Source organism: Callorhinus ursinus, unplaced genomic scaffold (genome assembly GCF_003265705.2).
Source record: "Callorhinus ursinus isolate GAN/ISIS: 27379988/994484 unplaced genomic scaffold, GSC_fseal_2.0 scaffold25, whole genome shotgun sequence".
Taxonomy (NCBI): domain Eukaryota; kingdom Metazoa; phylum Chordata; class Mammalia; order Carnivora; family Otariidae; genus Callorhinus; species Callorhinus ursinus.
In genome coordinates this window covers 28909673-28930629 of record NW_027397087.1, presented here as the reverse complement: position 1 = coordinate 28930629, position 20957 = coordinate 28909673, and the positions used below count along the sequence as shown (strand labels likewise).

The window sequence follows — 20957 nt, the reverse complement described above, 5'->3', positions numbered from 1 at the left end:
AAAATACAGTCAGAACTAGGTTTTATTTATTTATTTATAAAGATTTTATTTATTTGAGAGAGAATGAGAGAGATAGCACAAGAGGGGGGAGGGTCAGAGGGAGAAGCAGACTGCCTGCTAAGCAGGGAGCCCGACGTGGGACTCAATCCCGGGACTCCAGGATCATGACCCAAGCCGAAGGCAGTCGCTTAACCAGCTGAGCCACCCAGGTGCCCTGTTTTTTATTTTTTTAAAGATTTTATTTATTGAGAGAGAAAGTGAGAGAGAGAGAGAGAGCATGAGTGGGGAGGGAGAGGGAGAAGCCGACTTCCCTGCTGAGCAGGGAGCCTGATGCAGGTCATGATCCCAGCCCTGACCCTGGAATCATGACCTGAGCCGAAGGCAGATGCTTAACTGACCTAGCCACCTCAGTGCCCCAGAGCTGGGTTTTATTAAATAGTTGATTAGCCTCAGTGGCCTTCGTCTGGTTGGTTTTTTTAAAACAAGCAGTGGCTATATTTTTAAACAAAGGAGGTTGCTTTTGCAGAAATTTAGCTTTTTCCTAAAGAGAGAACCATATCTTTTTAGAAAATCAGGTAGATGATTTTTATTAGGAGTGTGAATTTTAAGGAATTTTAGGGTTGTTTCAGATATTTTCAAATGCATGTGGGCTAATTTAAACTTGGTATATATTATATTTGCATTCCAGACCCTTGATTCAGATGGATTTATTATGACATTCTTTTTTTTTGATTTATTATGACATTCTTACCAATAAAAACATTTATAGATAATTACCCTCCAAAACAAAAGCTAAAAATATAATAAATTGATTATAAATAATTTGCTGTTCATATTAAATTTGCAACTTCCCAATTCGTATGTAGGTAGTTGGTTCCCAAAATCTTGACAGTCTTCAGAAGAGTCTTTAGGAGTTGTTTTTTTTTTTTTTTTTTAAAGATTTATTTATTTATTTGAGAGCAAGAGCGTGAGTGTATGTGAGTTGGGGAATGGGCAGAGGAAGAGAATCCCAAGCAAACTTCCCACTGAGTGCAGAGCCTGATGGCGGGGCTTGATCTCATGGCCTGTGAGATTATGACCTGAGCCAAAACCAAGAGTCAGATGTTTAACTGACTGAGCCACCCAAGTGCCCCAGGAGTTGTTCATTTAATAGCTTTTAGTTTATTGTTCTATAGAGTCAGGCTGTTTTTCTTAATATGAGAAATACACATTTTATAGACCCTTAGAACCAGAAGACTGTAGTAGATCCTGTGGCTCAGGTCTTGCCTTTAAGTGAGTGAATATCCAACTTTTCAAAGCAGGTTGTGGTTATATGTTTTCTCTTTGAAGAACTGTAGGGATAGCAAATTCTTGGTTTTCCTTGGTTGCTAAAATGAAGGGTTTTAACTTTTATAATTAAGAAGGCCTTCTGTATATTTTGTTGAAGTCTTTCAGCTTTATTAATGGTTTAAATTTTGTTTTTGATCATGTGTGAAAATTCCCGTTAAGGTTACTACATGATTTTCTTATGCTTCCTTCTAGACAAGTTGTTGCATGGCACCGACCTTATTGTGTAGATCTTGAAGAGAGTACCTTCTCACACCTGCGTTCTTTTCTTGAGAGATACTGTGATAAAATAAACAGTGAGATTCCCCCACTCCCTTTCCCTTCATCAAGGTATATTACATATATGTATATTGGTGTGTTTGTGTGTTATGTCTGTTAATTACTCATTTTGAGCTTGACTTTTCTTTTTTGTTCTGTTTTCCCCTCAATTATATTAAACTTCTTTAGAATCTAAAAAAGAGCTAAACTTAGGTACTTATTGATAATGACCTTTAGGAAAAGTTACCCATAATTTCATGAATCACGTTTTAAAAATCACTATTGGTCATAATTTGACAAAATTTTTAAAGAGAAAAAATGTTACCCAAACTGGATAGCACATGCTCTTTTATGTTCCAGAAGTTCACAGCACTTTGTTTGGTTTCAGGGAACACCACAGTTTCCTCAAGCTGTGCCTAAAGCTGCTTTCAAATCACCTTGCTCTTGCACTTGCGGGAGGGGTAGCTACCAGCATTCTTGGGAGACAGGCAGGTCCACTTCGAAATTTGCTTTTCAGACTGATGGATTCAACTGTCCCAGATGAAATTCAAGAGGTAAGCATATAGGACTTGGAATCTGTATCTCAAGCCACATCTTTCCCTAAAGTTGTAGCTCATAAATTCAACCATATATTGGAAAACTTCAACTGGATGCTATTTCCCTTACTCCTTTTCTTGGTGGAAGTAAATGTTTTTGATTAACTCATCCTTTAAGACTCATCTTTGGGAAGCCTTTCATTCTCTGCTCTCCTGCCAGGTTAGGTTTCTCTTGTATGTGTTCTCATTGCATCACATTGTATTTTAGTTGTCTGTTCACAAACATGCCTGTCTTTTCCACCAGAGGATAGATTTTGAGGATAGGGACCCAGTTTTATTTTTTATTATGGTAAAATACATACAACGTAAAATTTACTGTCTTAACCTTTTTTTTGAGAGAGAGAGGGAGAGGGGGATGGGAAGGGACAGAGGGAGAGAGAGAGAATCTCAAGCAGGCCCCATTCCCAGCTTGGAGCCTAATGTGGAGTTCGATCTCATAATCCTGAGATCATGACCTGAGCCAAAATTAAGAGCTGGACGCTTAACTGATTTGAGCCACCCAGGTGCCCCTATCTCAACCATTTTTAAATATAGCTTGGTGGTATTAAATACATTCATAATGTTCAGCCATCATCACTACCCATCTTCATAATTCTTTTCACCTTATAAAATTGAAATTCTGTACCCACCCAACAATAACTCCTGATTCTCTCCTTTCTCCAGCTTCTGGCAGCCACCATTCTACTTTCTGTCTCTTTGATTTTGACAGTCTAAATATGTCATATAAGTAGAATCATAAACTGTCTTTTTGTGACTGGCTTATTTCACTTAGCATAATGTCCTCAGGGTTCATCCATGTTGTAGCGGGTGTCAGAATTTCCTTCCTTTCTAAGGCTTAATAATCTTCTGTTGTATGTATATATCACATTTTGCTTATCCACTCATACATCATCTTTATGACTTTGGATTAGGCAATAGTTTCTTAGATGTGACACCAACAGCACAAGCAACCAAAAAAAGATAAATTGGACTTCATCAAAATGGAAAACATTTATGCCTCAACGGGCATTATCAAGAAAATGAACATACAACTTAGAATGAGAGGAATATTTGTAAATCAAATGTCTGATAATATTCTAGTTTCCAGGGGCACCTGGGTGGCCCAGTTGGTTAAGTGTCTGCTTTTGGCTCAGTCCATGATCCTGGGGTCTTGGAATTGAGCCCCCCAACCCCCACCCCTTTCCAGGAACTCCTGCTCAGCGGGGAGTCTGCTGCTTCCTCTGCCCCCTCCACCCCCACTCATGCTTGCTCTTTCAAATAAATAGATAAAATCTCAAAAAGAAATATTCTAGTTTCCAGAATATATAAAAGATCTTTACAACTCAACAATAAAAAAGATAAATAACCCAACTTTATTTATTTTTAATAACCCAGCTTTAAAAATGAGCAAAGAATTTTGAGTAGACATGTTTCCAGAGAAAATATGCATATGGCCAAAAAGCACATGAAAAAATGCTCAACAGCCTTAGTCATTAGGGAAATGCAAATCAAAATCATAATGAAACACTACTTCACATCCACTCAGTGGCTATAATCAAAAAGACTGAGGATTGTGTTAGTGAGGATGTAGAGAAATTAGAACTCTTGTATATTGCTGGTGGTAATGTAAAATGGTACAGCTGTACCATTTGGAAAGCAGGTAGTTCCTTAAACATTGTTACCATATAATGTAGCATTTCCACATCTAGGTCTGTATCCAAGAGAATTTTCACTCAAAAACTTGTACAGGAATGTTCATAGCAATATTATTCATAATAACCAAAAAGCAGAATAAGCAAATGTCTGTCAACTGATAAATGGATGAGCTAAATGTGGTATGTCTGTACCAGGATAATCTTATTCAGGAGTAAAAAGAAAGATTTTGATAACATGCTACAACATGACTGAACCTTGTAAGCATTATGCTAAGTGAAAGAAGCCAGTCACAAAAGGCCACATATTATATGATTGTATGTATATGAAATGTACAGAGTAGGCAAATCTATAGAGAAAGAAAGTAAATCAATTGGTTGTTAGGGGTTGGGGGAGGGAGAGAGGGGAGTGACTGCTAATAGACACAGAATTTCTTTTTGAGGTGATGAAAATGTCCTAAAATTAGAATAGGGGTGATTCACAACTCTGTGAATATACTAAACCACTGAATTTTATACTTAGAAAAGGTGAATTTTATGACATGTCAGTTACATGTCAATTAAAAAAACAAAAAGGATAACTCATTTTTCAACTGGAGAGACATATCCCTGGCATGTGGGTGGGAGAAATATTAACCGGGTGGTGAATGGGAACTTTGATGTTTCAATATTTATCAGGAATGAAAGTGTAGTATTTTTAAAAGGTCAAAAAGTACTGGAATAAAATAAGGAAAGTAAATTGTAAAAATTATCTTTGGAAATTGTTTATTTATTCCTTGACTGTCCTTGGTAGTTACTCTATTAGGAGAGTCCTTGGGAGATGAATTCTCAGGATGTGTACAAAGCTGTTTCTGTTCCTTATCTCTGAAATTTCTAGTAACTTAATCTGTTTATAGCACTCACTGTTGCTGCTCTTTTTTGTTTCTTTTTAAATGCTTTCTTTTGATATGAACAAACAATGAATCATGGAACACTGCACCAAAAACTAATGATGTAATATATGGTGATTAACATAACAATAAAAAATTAAAAAAAATAAATGCTTTATTTTGAGTCATTTGTAGACTTAAGGAAAAGTTGCATAAAAAATAGAGTTTTCTCACTCAGCTTCCCCAGTGCTAATGTCATACATAACCATATTACAGTTATCAAAACCAAGAAATTAACATTAGCTTCATACTATCAGTACACTAAACAGCTTATTAGAAATTTGATCAGTTTTCCAATAATGTCCTTGTTCTTTTGAGGAATCCTGTTCAGTGTCCCATATTACAGTTGATTATTGTTTCTCCTTGGTCTCCTACACTGTCACAATTCCTTGTTTTTTTCCTTGTCTTTCATGACCTAGACAGTTTGTGAGTACTGGTCAGTTATTTTATTGAATATCTCTGTTGTTTTCTCATGATTGGACTGGGGTTATGCATTTTTGGCAAGAATGCCACAGAAATGATGATGTGTCCTCAGTATACCACATCATGGAGTTCATGGTACTGGTGTCTTATTACTTGAGATTTTGATGGTGATCACTTGGTTAAGGTGGTGTCTGTTGGGTTTTTACCCCCATCAGTAGCTTCTGAGAGAGGGTAGATAGGAAAAATATTCCTTGAAAATACACTCACAATGAAGTAGTTTGTGAATTGAATATCTTCGTGAATAGTTGAGGGCATAGAATTCTAATCTAAATCATTTTCCTGTTAAGAATTTGTTCTCCCGTAGAAGTCATTGTCTTCTAAGCTTTCAGTGTTATTACTCAGAAAATCAGTGCTCTTTAGGTTTTTATCGTATGAATGGAAATCTGCTTTTCTCTCTGGATTCTATAGCAAGTTCTATTTGTCCTTTGTGTTCTCACATTTCAAAATAATATGAACTGATGTGGGTCTGTTAACCATTGTGGTTTGTACTTGGGTGGACCCTGTTAATTTCAAAACTCATAGTCTTCAGTTTTAAGAAGTTAGCTTGAAGTATTTTGTATATTGATTTCCTCTTCATTGTTTTCTATGTTTTCTCTTTCTGGAACTCCTTATTATTGGGATACTAGACCTCCTGGATGAGTCCTCATAATTTTTCTTATGTTTTCTTTCCTGTTTTCCATTTTCCCCCATCTACTTTATGAGAAATTTAATTTTATATTCTAAACCTTCTATTGAGTTTTTTAAAATTTCTTCCATTGTATTTTAAATTTATAAGAGCTCTTAATAATCAAGTGTTTCTTTTTTCTAGTCCAACACCCTCATTTTAGTGATAAAGAAGCTATGACCCTGAGAAATTATGGGGCCTCAGATAATGCAACTGTTCTTAATAGCTACCTGGATATTTGTTAGTCCAAGTCCTTCTTGTTTTAAAATTATTAATTTAGGGGCACATGGATGTCTCAGTTGGTTAAGCGTCTGCCTTCAGTTTGGGTCATGATCCTGGGGTCCTGGGATTGAGCTCCACTTCGGGCTCCCCATTCATTGGGGAGCTGGCTTCTCCCTCTCTCCCTACTCGTGCTCATTCTCTCTAATGCCTTCTGTCTCTCTCTCAAATAATAAATAAATTTTTTTAAAAAAGTTTATTTACTTATTTTAGAAAGACAGCAACAGAGCATGAGCGAGCACGAGCTAGGAGGTGAGGGAGAAGCAGACTCCCTGCTGAGCAGGGAGCCTGATGCGGGTCTGAATCCCACGACCCTGAGATCATGACCTGAGCCGAAGGCAGATGCCCAACTGACTGAGCCACGCAGGTGTGCCCCAATAAATAAAATCTTTACATAAAATAAAATTCTTAACTAAATGTCCAGTTCTTAGGGAGACCTTCTGTGAGCCCATAGGCCATGTTAGTTACCTGTGTGTGTGTTCATTCAAGTTTGTACTTCGTTTTACTTTCCCTATATGTGACTCCTTTCACACTTAAAATTACTTGCTCAGGGTCTCTTTCCCACTAGACTATAGGCTTATGAATGCAGGACTTTTGTCTGTCTTGTTCATTTCTGCATCTACAGCACTTTGCAGAGTCTTACCAGGCCCAATGTTATAGAGTTGGTACTAAATATTTGTTGGATGATGATTAGCTGTAAGTGGCAAATTCAAAACATGTATTCTAGACGAACCATGAGAGACTATGGATTCTGAGAAACAAACTGAGGGTTCTAGAGGGGAGGGGTTGGGGGGTGGGTTAGCTTGGTGATGGGTATTAAAGAGGGCACGTACTGAATGGAGCACTGGGTGTTATATGCAGACAATGAATCATGGAACACTACATCAAAAACTAATGATGTAATGTATGGTGATTAACATAACATAATAAAATAAAATACGTATTCTAATCTACTTAAAGACATCTAAAGGATTGCTTGCTTTCTTTTTTCATGTCACTTTATTCAAACTTCTGTGATCTACCTTCTTCAGATTTCCATGATCCTAATAGTGCATTTATTTTTCATGTGTTTCTGTTAAAAAGATAAGGAGTAGGCCCGTAAATACACTTTTCTTTTTTGATACTAGGTGGTAATTGAAACTCTGTCAGTGGGAGCAACCATGTTGTTACCTCCATTACGAGAACGTATGGAATTGCTTCATTCTCTTTTACCCCAAGGACCTGATAGATGGGAAAGCTTATCTAAAGGACAGGTGAGCCTTTGCATGGTATCTAAGTAAACCAGTAATATCACAGACACTGAAATAGACTGAGAGGGAAATAAAGCTATCGATTACCATGTATTCATGGAATAATACTTTATGGGTTTAGTAAATCCTAATATTTAATGTTTTCTGCTGGAAGAGTTCCCAGAATTCTAATGAAGGTGAAGCAAATGATAATCTATTAAATGATTTGGGGCTAATTATTAAAATTTAATAATTTGTTGCTTATACTATCAAACCAGAGACGTTTTGGTTTATATAGTGTGCTAAGTTGAAATCAAGGTCATGTGCTACTGTTGGTTCCATGCCCAGAACGTTGTTTAAAATTGCTTATATAAAAAGTAAAAGAAGGTGACTGTTATGAAAATGTATTTGAGGACATGAATGTGCTTATTCTTTCCATTTTTAATATCTTATGTACATTAAAATAAGTACATTTTGCTCGACCAAGTAGAACTATCAATTGTAGAATTAGAGATTTCAGGGGAAAAGTGGTACTCACTGGCAATATCATATCCACAGATGCCTCCAATGAGTAGTTTTCAGTAATTTAGATTTCAGGTGATTTATTTTAAATATTAGAATAAATAGTTACATTGATAAGTCTGTAGAAGAATATATAGTATAATTTATCTATTGACATTTCCTGCTCTTACAAGTCCTAAAATCATTATGCAGAGAATACCATTTTGCTTAGAGTTTTGGGTATTATAGTAAAAGAAGGAATAGAATGCTGTAAGTTACGTTTTTCCAAATGGTATCAGTGGAATAGCTTTTCTTTTAATTATACACTTCCTAAAATATCAGGATATTAAGTGGGATCCTTTTTTTTCTTTTAAAGTGCATTTTAAGCTAATTACTTATTTGTATGTATTTCATTGATGAAAATATTTTTCTTTAGAGAATGCAACTGGATATCATTCTGACAAGTTTGCAAGATCATACCCATGTAGCTTCCTTACTTGGCTATAGCTCACCCTCTGATGCTGCTGACCTCTCTTCTGTGTGTACTGGCTATGGAAACCTGTCAGATCAACCTTATGGCACTCAGAGCTGCCATCCAGACACCCATCTGGCTGAAATTTTGATGAAGACTCTCTTAAGAAATTTAGGATTTTATACCGTAAGTTGCTCTTTTTCTTTATAGTTAAAAAAAAAAAAGCTTGGATTTTTTGTTTGTTTGTTGTTTCTTTTTTGGAGGGGATAGAGATGGCTTCAGGTTGAGGTAGTTTGACATTTAAATACATATGAAATAAATAAAACTCTAGACTCCACTTCCGCAGAGGCAGAAAACATGTGTCAGGCTTCTGAAATATTGCAGGAGCCAAATGACTTGTAATTGAGAATTCCAAAAAGATATTTTTAGAATTTTACCAAGTTTTTCTTATGTTAATGTTCAAGAATAAACAGATAAAAATAGTTGCCAACATTTGCAAGAGAAGAATAATGAGGAAGGGATTAACCTTACCAGATATAATCCTGTAATTACAGTGTGGTTAGTACTTACTAAGAATAGGCTGATCAGTAGGAGAGAAGACAGTGGACACTATAGCTTTCCCTGTGTTAGGATGCTCTTAATTCTTAAGTGTTTCTTAAATCCATCTCTCACTCCCCCATCCCCATTTCTGTGGGTTCTAACTCACAACGTCATTACCTAATGCTAATAACAGTGTTGTAGTTATTGTCACTTTTTGCTGATCTCTTCTCTGCATCTTACTGCTGGAATAACCTCATTGTATTAAATTAAAACCCCTTCAGACCCTTCATCATTTGGCTTACACACCACTCATCTGAGCTCGTGGACATGGCATTACCTGTTTCCAGCTTGTTCTAATCTGTGACTTCTTCAGGGAAGCCTTACCCAAATAACCCGATTTAACCATGTTAATTATAACTTGGTATAACTTCAGCAATTTTTAGGGACAAGGTGTACTGTGTGACTTAACTTTGAGTGGTTTGTGTATCCTTTCATATTGTTTCCTAGACCTTGTCAGGGTCAGGTCTGTATCTTCTTCTGTGCAAGTCTTAGTGTTCTATTCAGTACACATTAAAAGGTCGCTAAATCCGAATGACAGTTGGGCCTATATAATTATTTTCTTTCAGATTTAAGAATATAAATTTGATCTGATGTTTGGCTGCACATGGAATGGAAACAATGTCATAATGTCATTTGTTATTGACAGAACATTTTTTTCCAAAGTTGTGAGGAATACTTATGCGGCATGAAAGTAGTGCCTTTCTCAAAGTAGACTGGCTGTCACTGTCAAGTGCGAAGCCCATGGAATTCTTAACACTACAGATACAGTTCGATGTACTTGTCCTTTGGTAGAAAACATCCTCCAGTTACTGTGATTTGATAGTTTTGCCTTCAGCACTAGAAGCTGCTGCCAGGTAATTAGTGGTACATCGTTAGGGCACCTCCTTGCATAGCTGCTACGTGTACTTTAGGCAAGAATCTAGCCTCCTTGAGTCAGAGCTTTCTTAATGCTTTTATTTGTCCTTCTTACAAAGGAAGGTATAATCTTGCATTTATATAATTAAAAGTGGCACGTGCACAATGATGTGAACACATTTGACACTATTGAGCTGCATATTCAAAAATGGTTAAGGTGATAAATTTGATATTGTATGTATTTTACTATAATTAAAGATAAAATTAGTGAAAAAAAGTAGTGCCTTTCTAATGTCATTAGGGCTGGGGTAAATGTGTATGTTATATGGAAATGGAAATAAAATACTGCTTTTGGGTGAAAATCATAAATTACTTCTTTCTGAAGTGATTTAAACCAAATTTGTCATGTTCTTTTTACTTTTTTTTTTTTTTTTTAAGAGAGAGAATGTGTGTGATAGGAGGGTTGGGGAGATGGGAAAGAGGGAGAGGGAGGGTGAGAATCTCAAGCAGGCTTCATGCCCAGTGTGGAAGCTGACGTGGGACTCTGTCTCATGACCCTGAGATTATGACTTGAGCCAGAATCAAGAGTCAAACACTTAACTGTGACTGAGCCACCCAGGCGCCCCTGTCATGTTCTAAGATTTTGAAATGATGGTGCTTGTCTTAGTCTGTTTGGGCTGCTATAAACAGAATACCATAGACTGGGTGGCTTTTAAACAACACAGACTTATTTCTCACTGTTAGAGAGGTGAGAAATTCAAGATCAAGGTGCTGGCAGATTTGATGGTGCCAGCTTCTTGGTTCATAGATAGCCATCTTCTTGCAGTGTGTCCTCACACAGGGGAGCTCTCTGGGGGTCTCTCTCACAAGGGCACTAGTCCCTTCCCAAAGGCCCCATCTCCAAATGCCATCACATTGGGGATTAGTTTTCAACATATGAATTTTGAGTTGACACAAACATTCAATCTAGAGCAGTGCTTATTTGGCAGCTTATAATGGTGTTTATATGGCAAGGGCCTTAAAATGTGCTGAGACTCTGTCTTGCATATTGTAAACATAGACCATACTTTATGCATAAAGGTGTTCATCACATCTTTATAAGAAATAAAAATTTTAAACAACTTAAATATCTAAAATGGCTAGGTAAATTATGGTGTATACGCTCAAGGGAATATTATGACCCTTAAAATTTATATACCCATGATTTGTGAAGACAGATAATATTTACGAATCTGTTGGAAAAGAGAAGATTAAAAACAGTATGCAATATTATGAAAAAATTGCAAAAGTCACAAAAATCAGAAAGAAATAAACTAAAAAATATTAGTAGTGATTTTCTTTGGGTGTTCACTAAATGGCGATTTTAACTTGTTTTTAAATACAGTTTTGTTATTTTCTAAATTTTTTACAAGAACAGTTTTTGTTTGTTTTAATTTTATTTTATTATGTTAATCACCATACATTGCATCACATCATTAGTTTTTGATGTAGTGTTCCATGATTCATTGTTTGCATATAACATCCAGTGCTCCATTCAATACGTGCCCTCTTTAATACCTATCACCAGGCTAACCCATCCCCCCACCCCCCTCCCCTCCAGTACCCTCAGTTTGTTTCTCAGAGTCCGTAGGCTCTCATGGTTCATCTCCCCCTCCGATTTCCCCCTCTTCATTTTTCCCTTCCTACTATCTTCTTTTTTTTTTTTTTCAACATATAATGTATTATTTGTTTCAGAGGTACAGGTCTGTGATTTATCAGTCTTACACAATTCACAGCGTTCACCATAGCACATAACCTCCCCAATGTCCATCACCCAGCCACTCCATCCCTCCCACCCCCCACCACTCCAGCAACCCTCAGTTTGTTTCCTGAGATTAAGAATTTCTCATATCAGTGAGATCATATGATACATGTCTTTCTCTGATTGACTTATTTCGCTTAGCATAATACCCTCTAGTTCCATCCACGTCATCGCAAGTGGCAAGATTTCGTGGGGTTTTTTGATGGCTGCATAATATTCCATTGTATATATATACCACATCTTCTTTATCCATTCATCTGTTGATGGACATCTTGGTTCTTTCCATAGTTTGGCTCTTGTGGACATTGCTGCTATAAACATTGGGGTGCACGTGCCCCTTTGGATCACTACATTTGTATCTTTGGGGTAAATAGTACAATTGCTTGGCCATAGGGTAGTGCAGTTGCTGGGTCATAGGGTAGCTCTATTTTCAACTTTTTGAGGAAACTCCAAACTGTTTTCCAGAGTGGCTGCACCAGCTTGCATTCCCACCAACAGCGTAGGAGGGTTCCCCTTTCTCCGCATCCTCGCCAACATCTGTCGTTTCCTGACTTGTTAATTTTAGCCATTCTGACTGGTGTGAGGTGGTATCTCATTGATGTTTTGATTTGGATTTCCCTGAGGCCGTGCCGAGCAACATTGAGCACTTTTTCGTGTGTCTGTTGGCCATTTGGATGTCTTCTTTGGAAAAGTTACAAGAACAGTTTTTTAAAAAAAATTTTTAACTTGAAATAATTTAAAACTTACACAAGAGTTTCAAGAAGCAGAGAACTCCCTTCTACCCTTCAGCCAAATTAGCTTTACCATCTCTAGTATTCTAAATCATTTGAGAGTAGTTACAGATGCCATGCTGACTATTCCTAAATGCTTAAGCATGTATTTCTTAAGAAGGGCATTATCTTACATAACAACAGAACAATTATTCAGAAAAATTTAACATTGATACAATTTACTATACAATCCATATTCAGATTTCTATAATTGTCTTAATGTGCTTTATAGCAACCCCTTCCTCAAATGCAGGATCACACACTGTATTTAGTTGTCATTCTCTTTAGTCCATTTCTTTTTTTTCTACCTATTTTTAAATTTAAGTATAGTTGACATCACTTATTTCTTTTAAAATATGAAACTAATTTAATTTCTGAGAATTGGGTTCAAATGTTCAGTTGTGTCCTTTCACAACCATGTGAAAACAAAACTTTGACACGAGATATGGAAAGCAGTTGCATTAAAATGTTGAAGTATGTTGTCTGTGGGTATTGTACTGTTTTCTCTATATTCAAAGTTTCTGTAGTGAAACATGTATTACTTTTTTTTAAATGGTAAAACACATTGAAATTGCTTTACAAGTTTTGCTAGTAGCTAATAACAGTGCAAAAATTTAAAGATTGATAATGGGAAAAAGGAGACAGTGGCTCTTTTTTTTTTTTTTTAAAGATTTTATTTATTTATTCATGAGAGACAGAGAGAGAGAAGCAGAGGGAGAAGCAGGCTCCCAAGGAGCAGGGAGCCCGATGCGGGACCCGATCCCAGGACCCTGGGATCATGACCTGAGCCGAAGGCAGATGCTTAAACATCTGAGCCAGCCAGGCACCCAAGGAGACAGTGGCTCTTAAGTCAGAATCATTTATGGTACGACTTGACTTTCGTTTTCAAGCACTTCAAATATAATCTCAATTTATATATCATCTTAGGATCAAGCCTTTGGAGAGCTAGAAAAGAATAGTGATAAATTTCTACTTGGAACATCATCTTCAGAAAACAGTCAGCCTGCTCATCTTCATGAACTCCTGTGTTCACTGCAGAAACAGCTGCTGGCATTTTGCCATATCAATAACATTAGTGAGGTATGTGATTCTTTGCCTTTTATGATGGTCTCCCAGGGACCTTGAAACTCAGATATTTGGGTAAGCATGATATTTCTGTACCTTGAATCTTTCACAGTAGTAATTTAAGAACTTTCCCCCAGCAGAACTCAAGCAGCGTGGCGCTGCTTCATAAACATCTTCAGCTCTTGTTGCCTCATGCCACAGATATTTATTCACGCTCTGCAAATTTGCTCAAAGAAAGTCCTTGGAATGGCAGCGTTGGAGAAAAATTAAGAGGTGTGTTTGGTACTGGATTTGGCATTTAATAGTGGTTGTAAAGCAAGAATTCTTAGCCTTCGCAAAGCCTTAAGAGACCTGAAACCTCTGAGTGGAATAGGAATGATCTTGAATCCCCTTTCTATTGAAGATCCCTTTGATTTTGGTTTGGGAGTGATGGTAACAGTGATTGATAATGACTAATTTTCAGAGATGCTAATTGACATGAAAGAGCCCTAATATAAAGATGTTTCAGTGATACTCAAAAAGATTAATTTTCCGGCTAACTGAACATAATAAAAAAATAAATAAAATAGAAATTCTTTCTTAAGAAAAAAAAGATTAGTTTTAAATGGCATAAAGTGAATTTTTATATGCTGTTTCTTTACCTTTCTTTAGCATTTGCCAGTGTTCCGCTCTCCTTCTTGAAATGCTTTCTTCTCTCTGGGTTTCTGTGTAGTCACAATCCTGTTTTGCCTCATATCACTCTGATCACTTTTTTTCAGTTGTTTCTTATAAGCTCTTTTTCCTTGGACATGGCCTTTAATGTGTAAGATCCTCTGAATTTTGTCTTCAATCCTTTTTTCTCCCTGAATGATCTGGTCTGGTCCCATTTCCTTTGACCATCACGTGTCTATTGATTTCCATATCTGCATCTGGCTAAGAACTCCTTTATCACACCAAAGCCTTTTCTAGTTACCTATTGGGTGTCTTTTCTTGGTTGTCTCAAAGGCAACTAAAATTCAGTATGTCTCTCTGAAACCACCTTATCTCTGAAGTTCCCCAACTGAATAAAGAAAGAAAGAAACTGAGAAACTAAAACCATTGCTTACTAGACACCTCCATTTTGTCTTTCCACAGGTATTTAAAAATTAATCTCTTCAAATGGAGCTAATCTCTGATGGTCCTTCCCACCCCCAATACAATGAAATAGGGAAATAAAATTAATTTAAAGCCAGTATAGATAAAAAGATGCTTTGAAGTGATCTTAATTTTTTTTAAAAAAATAAATTTGGTTTAAAAAATATAGTATGTAAAGATCATGAGGGTAGGAGTTTTTAGCTCTTTGTTCGTGGCTGTCTCCCTTTCACCTAGAACAGTGCCTGGTATGTTGTACCCAATAAATATTTCTTGAGTAAATCTAAAAATGAGGATAAATTTGTGAATGAGAAATTCATAATGTATTTTAAGGGAAGCAGCTGTAATCCTTTGAATTTGTTGGCACAGGGATCTATATGCTTTCCCACAAAGTGTCTGTTGGTGGTACTTTCTGAAAGTGAGTAAATACTAATACCACATCAGCTACCAGGTACATGTTCAACAAAGAGTTATTGAATTAGTATACTCTAGTTCTAGACTAAAATAGTATTTTTTAGGTTTTTTTCTTTTTTAAGTTTGAAACAATTGATCCATGTTGAATTTCTTACCCTTCATAGATGTGATATACGTCTCAGCTGCAGGCAGTATGCTTTGCCAGATTGTTAACTCTCTACTGTTACTCCCCGTGTCAGTGGCACGGCCTCTGTTGAGTTACCTCCTCGACTTGTTGCCACCTCTTGATTGCCTTAATAGACTCCTGCCTGCTGCCACTCTTTTAGAAGACCAAGAGTTACAGTGGCCTCTTCATGGTGAGTAAAGGTAGTAAAACAACAAATAAGGCTTTTGGGAAAAGTTGTTCCTCTTGTGTGCATCAGGTGGGTCATATCTGATACTTGGGTGTTTCACATAATCAAAAGGTAAGGTTGTTATGGTCTAAGAATTTGTAGCCTAAAGGGCGACTGAGATGAGAAAACTCAAGAAGTTGCTCATATGTAACAGTGTCATAAAGAGGGTCTTTATATGGTCATTAGGTTTGAATAGTATATTTCATTGATTCTGAGACACTTTTTTTTTCTTCAAATTTTGACATCATTGAAATTAGGATACATCTTACATTGGATAATAGGAAAGCATTCTTTCAAAGTTCAGTCAGCAGCATAGTGACACATTTTACAATCAATGGATTGATTTGATTAAAAAGTTGTATTTCTTAAATGAAAAGATCTTTAGTTTTAAATCTCTATTTGACAGTAAAATATTTAGTATTTTGGTTGGATGTATAGATAACTGAATGTGGAAGATGGAAATTGGGAGTCTCTCTTTATGTGTATGGGTTTTTTGTTTTGTTTTGTTTTGTTTTTTTAAGGAACTTTATAGGAAATAGCATTCTGATTTTAGGTATGACACTTGAATTCAGTCTTAATTTATAAAATGGTGATTTTGATACTCAGTTGGATATAGTTTTGAGTACTATGTCTAGAAAACATTGTGTTTTTCCCTTGAAGTCTGTCATAAGGCTATTAAAGGAGTTTGATTACCAAGTCTTAAAAACCTTTCAAATGAGGCCACATGTTTTATTAGAAAGAATCCTGGACTAAGGCATAAAGCTAGTGACGTGGCTGTATTATCTAGGGCAGGTTGCTTATAATTTCTTAAGCCTTGGTTTCTTCTGGAAGGATTGGAATTGGACAAGATGACAATGAGGGCCTGTCTTTAACATTATATGGTTCTTTGACAACTGGATTTAGATGAAGTCAGGTGTCAAGGTTACAACTGTAGCAGGATGTTAATTAGGTTTTATATGGAGCCATTCCAGGCTGACTCTTCTTTTTCTAAAGCATCTCAGAACTTGTTAAGATTCACTCTTTTTGTGTTAGGTAAGTTAGATATCATCTTATTTTGGATTTTTGCATCTTTTGTCATTTTTACTACCACAGTTATCCTAATCTCGTAGCATCAGTTTGGAGTCTTCCCTTTTTTCCCTTTGCTCTGAAATGATTTGTGTAAGATAGAGGATATCTTTTTTTGAAGGTTTAGAAGACTTCATCTATAAAACCACCTGGCCCTGGCATTTAGATAGACTCTGGCTATTAATTTTCTTTCCTTAGTAGTTATTTTTCTTTTCTAGCTTTTTATTTCTTCTCAAATCCATTTTGGAAGTTGATATTTTTCCAGAAAATGTCATTTTGTTGTTTTTCAAATTTTTTTTTTAAAGATTTTATTTGTTTTTTTGAGAGAGAGCTAGAGCATGAGAGAGAGCATGAGCTGGGGGATAGGCCAATGGAGAGGGAGAGGCAGGCTTCCCGCTGAGTGGGGAGCCTAATGTGGGGCTTGATTCCAGGACCCTCAAATTTATTGGCATAAAATTTTTCATAGTACTCAACGGTTTTTTAAAAATCCCTAGTGTAGGGGCTTCTGGGTGGCTCAGTCAGTTAAGCATCTGCGTTCGGCTCAGGTCATGATCCCAGGGTCCTGGAATCGAGCCCCACATCGGGCTCACTGCTGGGCAGGAGGCCTGTTTCTCCCTCTTCCACTCTCCCTGCTTGTGTTCCCTCTCTTGCTGTCTCTCTCTCTCTCTGTCAAATAAATAAATAAATAAATCTAAAAAAAAAATTCCTAGTGTAACTGTGGTTACATCCTCTTTTTTATTCCTAATATTTGAATTTATGCCATCTTTTATTAGAAGTTTGTCCATTTTAGGGGTGTCTGGGTGGCTCAGTCGGTTAAGCAGCTGCCTTCGGCTCAGGTCATGGTCCTGGGGTCCCGGCATCGTGTCCCGCATCTGGCTCCCTGCTCGGCGGAGAGCCTGCTTCTCCCTCTCCCTCTACCTGCCACTCTGCCTACTTGTGCTCTCTTTCTCTCTCTCTGTCAAATAAATAAATAAAATCTTAAAAAAAACCCAAAAAAACAAGTTTGTCCATTTTATCAGTCTTTTTAAATACTAGTTTTTGGATTTGTTGATCTTCTTTGTTTTTCTTAAATGATTTGATTGACTTCGTTCCTATCTTTATGGCTAAGTATAGTTTTTCTTTTTTTTTTTTTTTTAAAGATTTTATTTATTTATTTGACAGAGAGAGACACAGTGAGAGAGGGAACACAAGCAGTGGGAGTGAGAGAGGGAGAAGCAGGCTTCCCGCGGAGCATGGAGCCCGATGCGGGGCTCGGCCCCAGGACCCTGGGATCATGACCTGAGCCGAAGGCAGACGCTCAATGACTGAGCCACCCAGGCGCCCCAATAGTTTTTCTTTTTTAAGTGAAGAATGAATAATAAGAAATCATGGATCTGGATTTTAGTACAAGACAGTTCTGAATTTGGGCCTTAAAAACATTAAACAATAATAAGTGTCATTTTACTAGATCAATTCTTGTATTGATTTTGGAGGGATGAGCTGCCTCAAGTACTACCTGTTATGGTGAAATTTGATCTGGATAATGAAAAGTAGGAATAGAATCCCTTGGGACATTTCTGTCATAGATACTGTTTTAATGTTTGTCTTAAAATTAGTAACTCCACAGGGGAAATTTATTTGATGGCAAACTCATTTGAATATATTTTAAGTTAGCCTAGTAAAGAGAATATATACGGTTAGTGTTATAATTTATGTTTTCAATGTAAAATTAGTTTGCTTCATTGTCTTATTGCAGTGCAATAGAAATGAGAAAGATTGAGACTCTTGAATACCAGATAAGACACAATTACTAATGATTTTGTCTTTAGGAGGGCCAGAACTGATTGATCCTGCTGGCATGCCGTTACCTCAGCCAGCCCAGTCCTGGGTGTGGCTTGTGGATCTGGAAAGAACAATTGCTCTCCTTATTGGGCGGTGTCTTGGTGGTATGCTTCTGGGCTCCCCTGTGTCTCCAGAGGAACAGGACACTGCATATTGGATGAAAACACCGCTTTTTAGTGATGGTGTAGAAATGGACACCCCTCAGTTAGGTAATGTGCTTCTCTACAGTGTTTAAAATACATCCTTATGTTTGTAACTTCTTTGGAGATTTCTCTTATTCTGGGTTTGCTGAATAGAGAACTGATAGCAAACAAGTGAAACATTAGCTGGGTGGGGGATCTGAGATTGTGACTTGGAGCCCTTAGAAGTTAAATCCTGCAGCACTGTGTAGTGAAAAGAGCCTCCAAATTAGGGCAATGTAGGTCTCGTCCCACCCTGTCATTTATCACTCATTTTTGGCAAGTCATTTAACTTATAAAAGTGGGAATATGCTTGATTCCTTGTTTTCTGGGGCTTGGAAGTTATGAAAGTGCTTCATAGAACGTAAAGCTCTGTAAGGTTACCAGGACTTGCCAGTGTTCAGTTTTCAAACACCTCCCAGATGTGAGTGGCAATCTCTTCTCCTCCCAGCCTATCCTACTTTCATGCTGGTGTTACCTTGTACATTTCCACATTTTTTCCTCCCCATTTATGGTGCCTTTGGGGTTTCTCTTTCCTGCCTCATCTCCCATTTATCTTCTTTGCTGGTAGGCTGTCTCTCAGACTGTCTGAACATGAAGATTTCTCCAGTTCCTGAACAGGTGATCTGGTTGTTTTAGGACTGGCCCTTTAATCTCTCTGGACCTGTAATTTTGATCCATAAAATAAGGAGCTGATTAGATAGCCTATGTGGTCTTACTGACTTAAAATTCATTGTTCCTCTGATGGGTGAAAGAGACTGAGAGAGTGCCTAAGAGGGAAAGTCCAAGAGAAATCTTAATCTAAGAGAATCTCAATCAAGAGGGAGAAGAAAAATTGAAACCAAGACAAAAATTGCATATTCTGCTTTGGGTTTGGAGGGTTGGGGAGTGGGAGTGAGAAGAGCTAATGAAGATTTTCCTCCTTTTCCAAATAGAGAGTATATATTCATCATTTCATTTATGAACCAGACAGTGATTCTGGCCATGGTTGTTGAGTGCTACACTGGTACTTAAGATACAGTTGTATCAAGGAAAGTAAAATGGTTTTTCAGGGAATGTTTAACATTATAAACATGGTTCCAGTGCTGTCAGTGTTTAGTTCTGTGATAGTTGCAAATGTCCTCTTGAGGACAAAAGTATCTTTATCTCTACCTTCCTCATATTTCTATTATATTTACTTTAGTGAATTAACTGGCCTTTAGTATGAATAAATTTCAGTTTTAAATGTTATCTTTCAGTTTTTAAAATTATAAAATCATGAAGCTATTAAAATATTACATTTTATGTTTAAATACTTGCATGTATTAGGAAAAGGGTATTGTCCTTTGTAAAATTGTAAATACAGGATAATTCAGTTATATTATAGGTTAAATTGACTTTTGGTATTAATCCCCAAACCTATCATTTAGCTATATTTTTTTTGTAATGGAAAATGAATTCTGAATGCCACAATGTCCCATTAAAAAGTTAGGAATCACTTGAACAAATGTAAATATCAGTAGAGAAACTGTTCATGGTATCTTTGCTCTCTCTTGAGTCATACTTAACTGATTATTTTCCCTTAAGTCTAGAAAAAAGAAAAAGTTCTTGTCTAGTCTCTTTCCCAGTGGTCCCGTGTTTCTCAGTGAGGACATCATTCCATTTTGAACAAAAGAGTTCTCCAGACCTGTGCTACACGCATAGGACATGTAGCTTCCCTGGCGCCTGCCTACCAGAATGCCAGAACTCCTCCCTGGGGGTTACGTTTGGTCACACATCCTTCTGGAGGAGATTGAAAGGGGTGGTGATATTACTTCTCATTGAGAAATGTTAAAGGACTTTACCTTTGTACATCTACTTAAAATGGTTTGAAATGTATTATTAAATATGGATTAAATAAAAGTGATTAAGATTTTATTTGTAGCACCAAAATTGTTCAGGCTTAAAATTGGTACTTGAATAATTATTTTTAGATAAATGTATGAGTTGCCTGTTAGAAGTAGCTCTTTCAGGCAACGAAGAACAGAAGCCTTTTGATTACAAACTGCGGCCTGAAATTGCTGTGTATGTAGACTTGGCATTGGGTTGTTCAAAAGAGCCTGCGAGAAGCCTTTGGATCAACATGCAGGATTATGCTGTTAGTAAAGGTAAGATGAAGAGGACAAAGTTGGTAAATATGGAGATGGCTTATAATATTGACTAATATATATGTAATATATGTAAATCGAAAGTAACAGGGCTCACTCTATTCCTTTTTTTATAGAAAAAAGTATTTTACAAATCACATTAAACAAATTTCTTTTTCCTCTTTGTGTAAAACACTCTAAGTATATATCCCACTTGAAGCAAACCTACTGTGCGAGATTTATATAAAAGACAAATCCAGAGGCAAACATTTTACTTAAAGAGTCCCTGCAGCATGAGTCTAGTTTAAGAATTTGTTTAATGAATCTCTTCCCTTTGCAAGTCCTGGGATAAGAACTAAAGGGATGTATATGTAGAACTCTAAGCTCTAGGCCTGGTCATTTTCCTTCTCTG

General features: G+C 36.8%; 1 protein-coding gene across 10 annotated transcripts in view; it reads left to right on the top strand.

Annotated features, from left to right (window-relative positions):
* The window catches only part of HERC1 (HECT and RLD domain containing E3 ubiquitin protein ligase family member 1), a 189597-nt gene that overhangs the window by 65673 nt on the left and 102967 nt on the right, over window positions 1-20957 (top strand). For all 10 annotated transcript variants that reach the window (XM_073877161.1, XM_073877160.1, XM_073877158.1 and 7 more), the window contains exons 11-19: window positions 1522-1656; window positions 1973-2138; window positions 7294-7419; window positions 8333-8554; window positions 13322-13474; window positions 13600-13732; window positions 15148-15339; window positions 18249-18470; window positions 20393-20566. In XM_073877161.1, coding sequence (XP_073733262.1) covers window positions 1522-1656; window positions 1973-2138; window positions 7294-7419; window positions 8333-8554; window positions 13322-13474; window positions 13600-13732; window positions 15148-15339; window positions 18249-18470; window positions 20393-20566 — 1523 coding nt within the window. The remainder of the gene's footprint in view (window positions 1-1521; window positions 1657-1972; window positions 2139-7293; window positions 7420-8332; window positions 8555-13321; window positions 13475-13599; window positions 13733-15147; window positions 15340-18248; window positions 18471-20392; window positions 20567-20957) is intronic.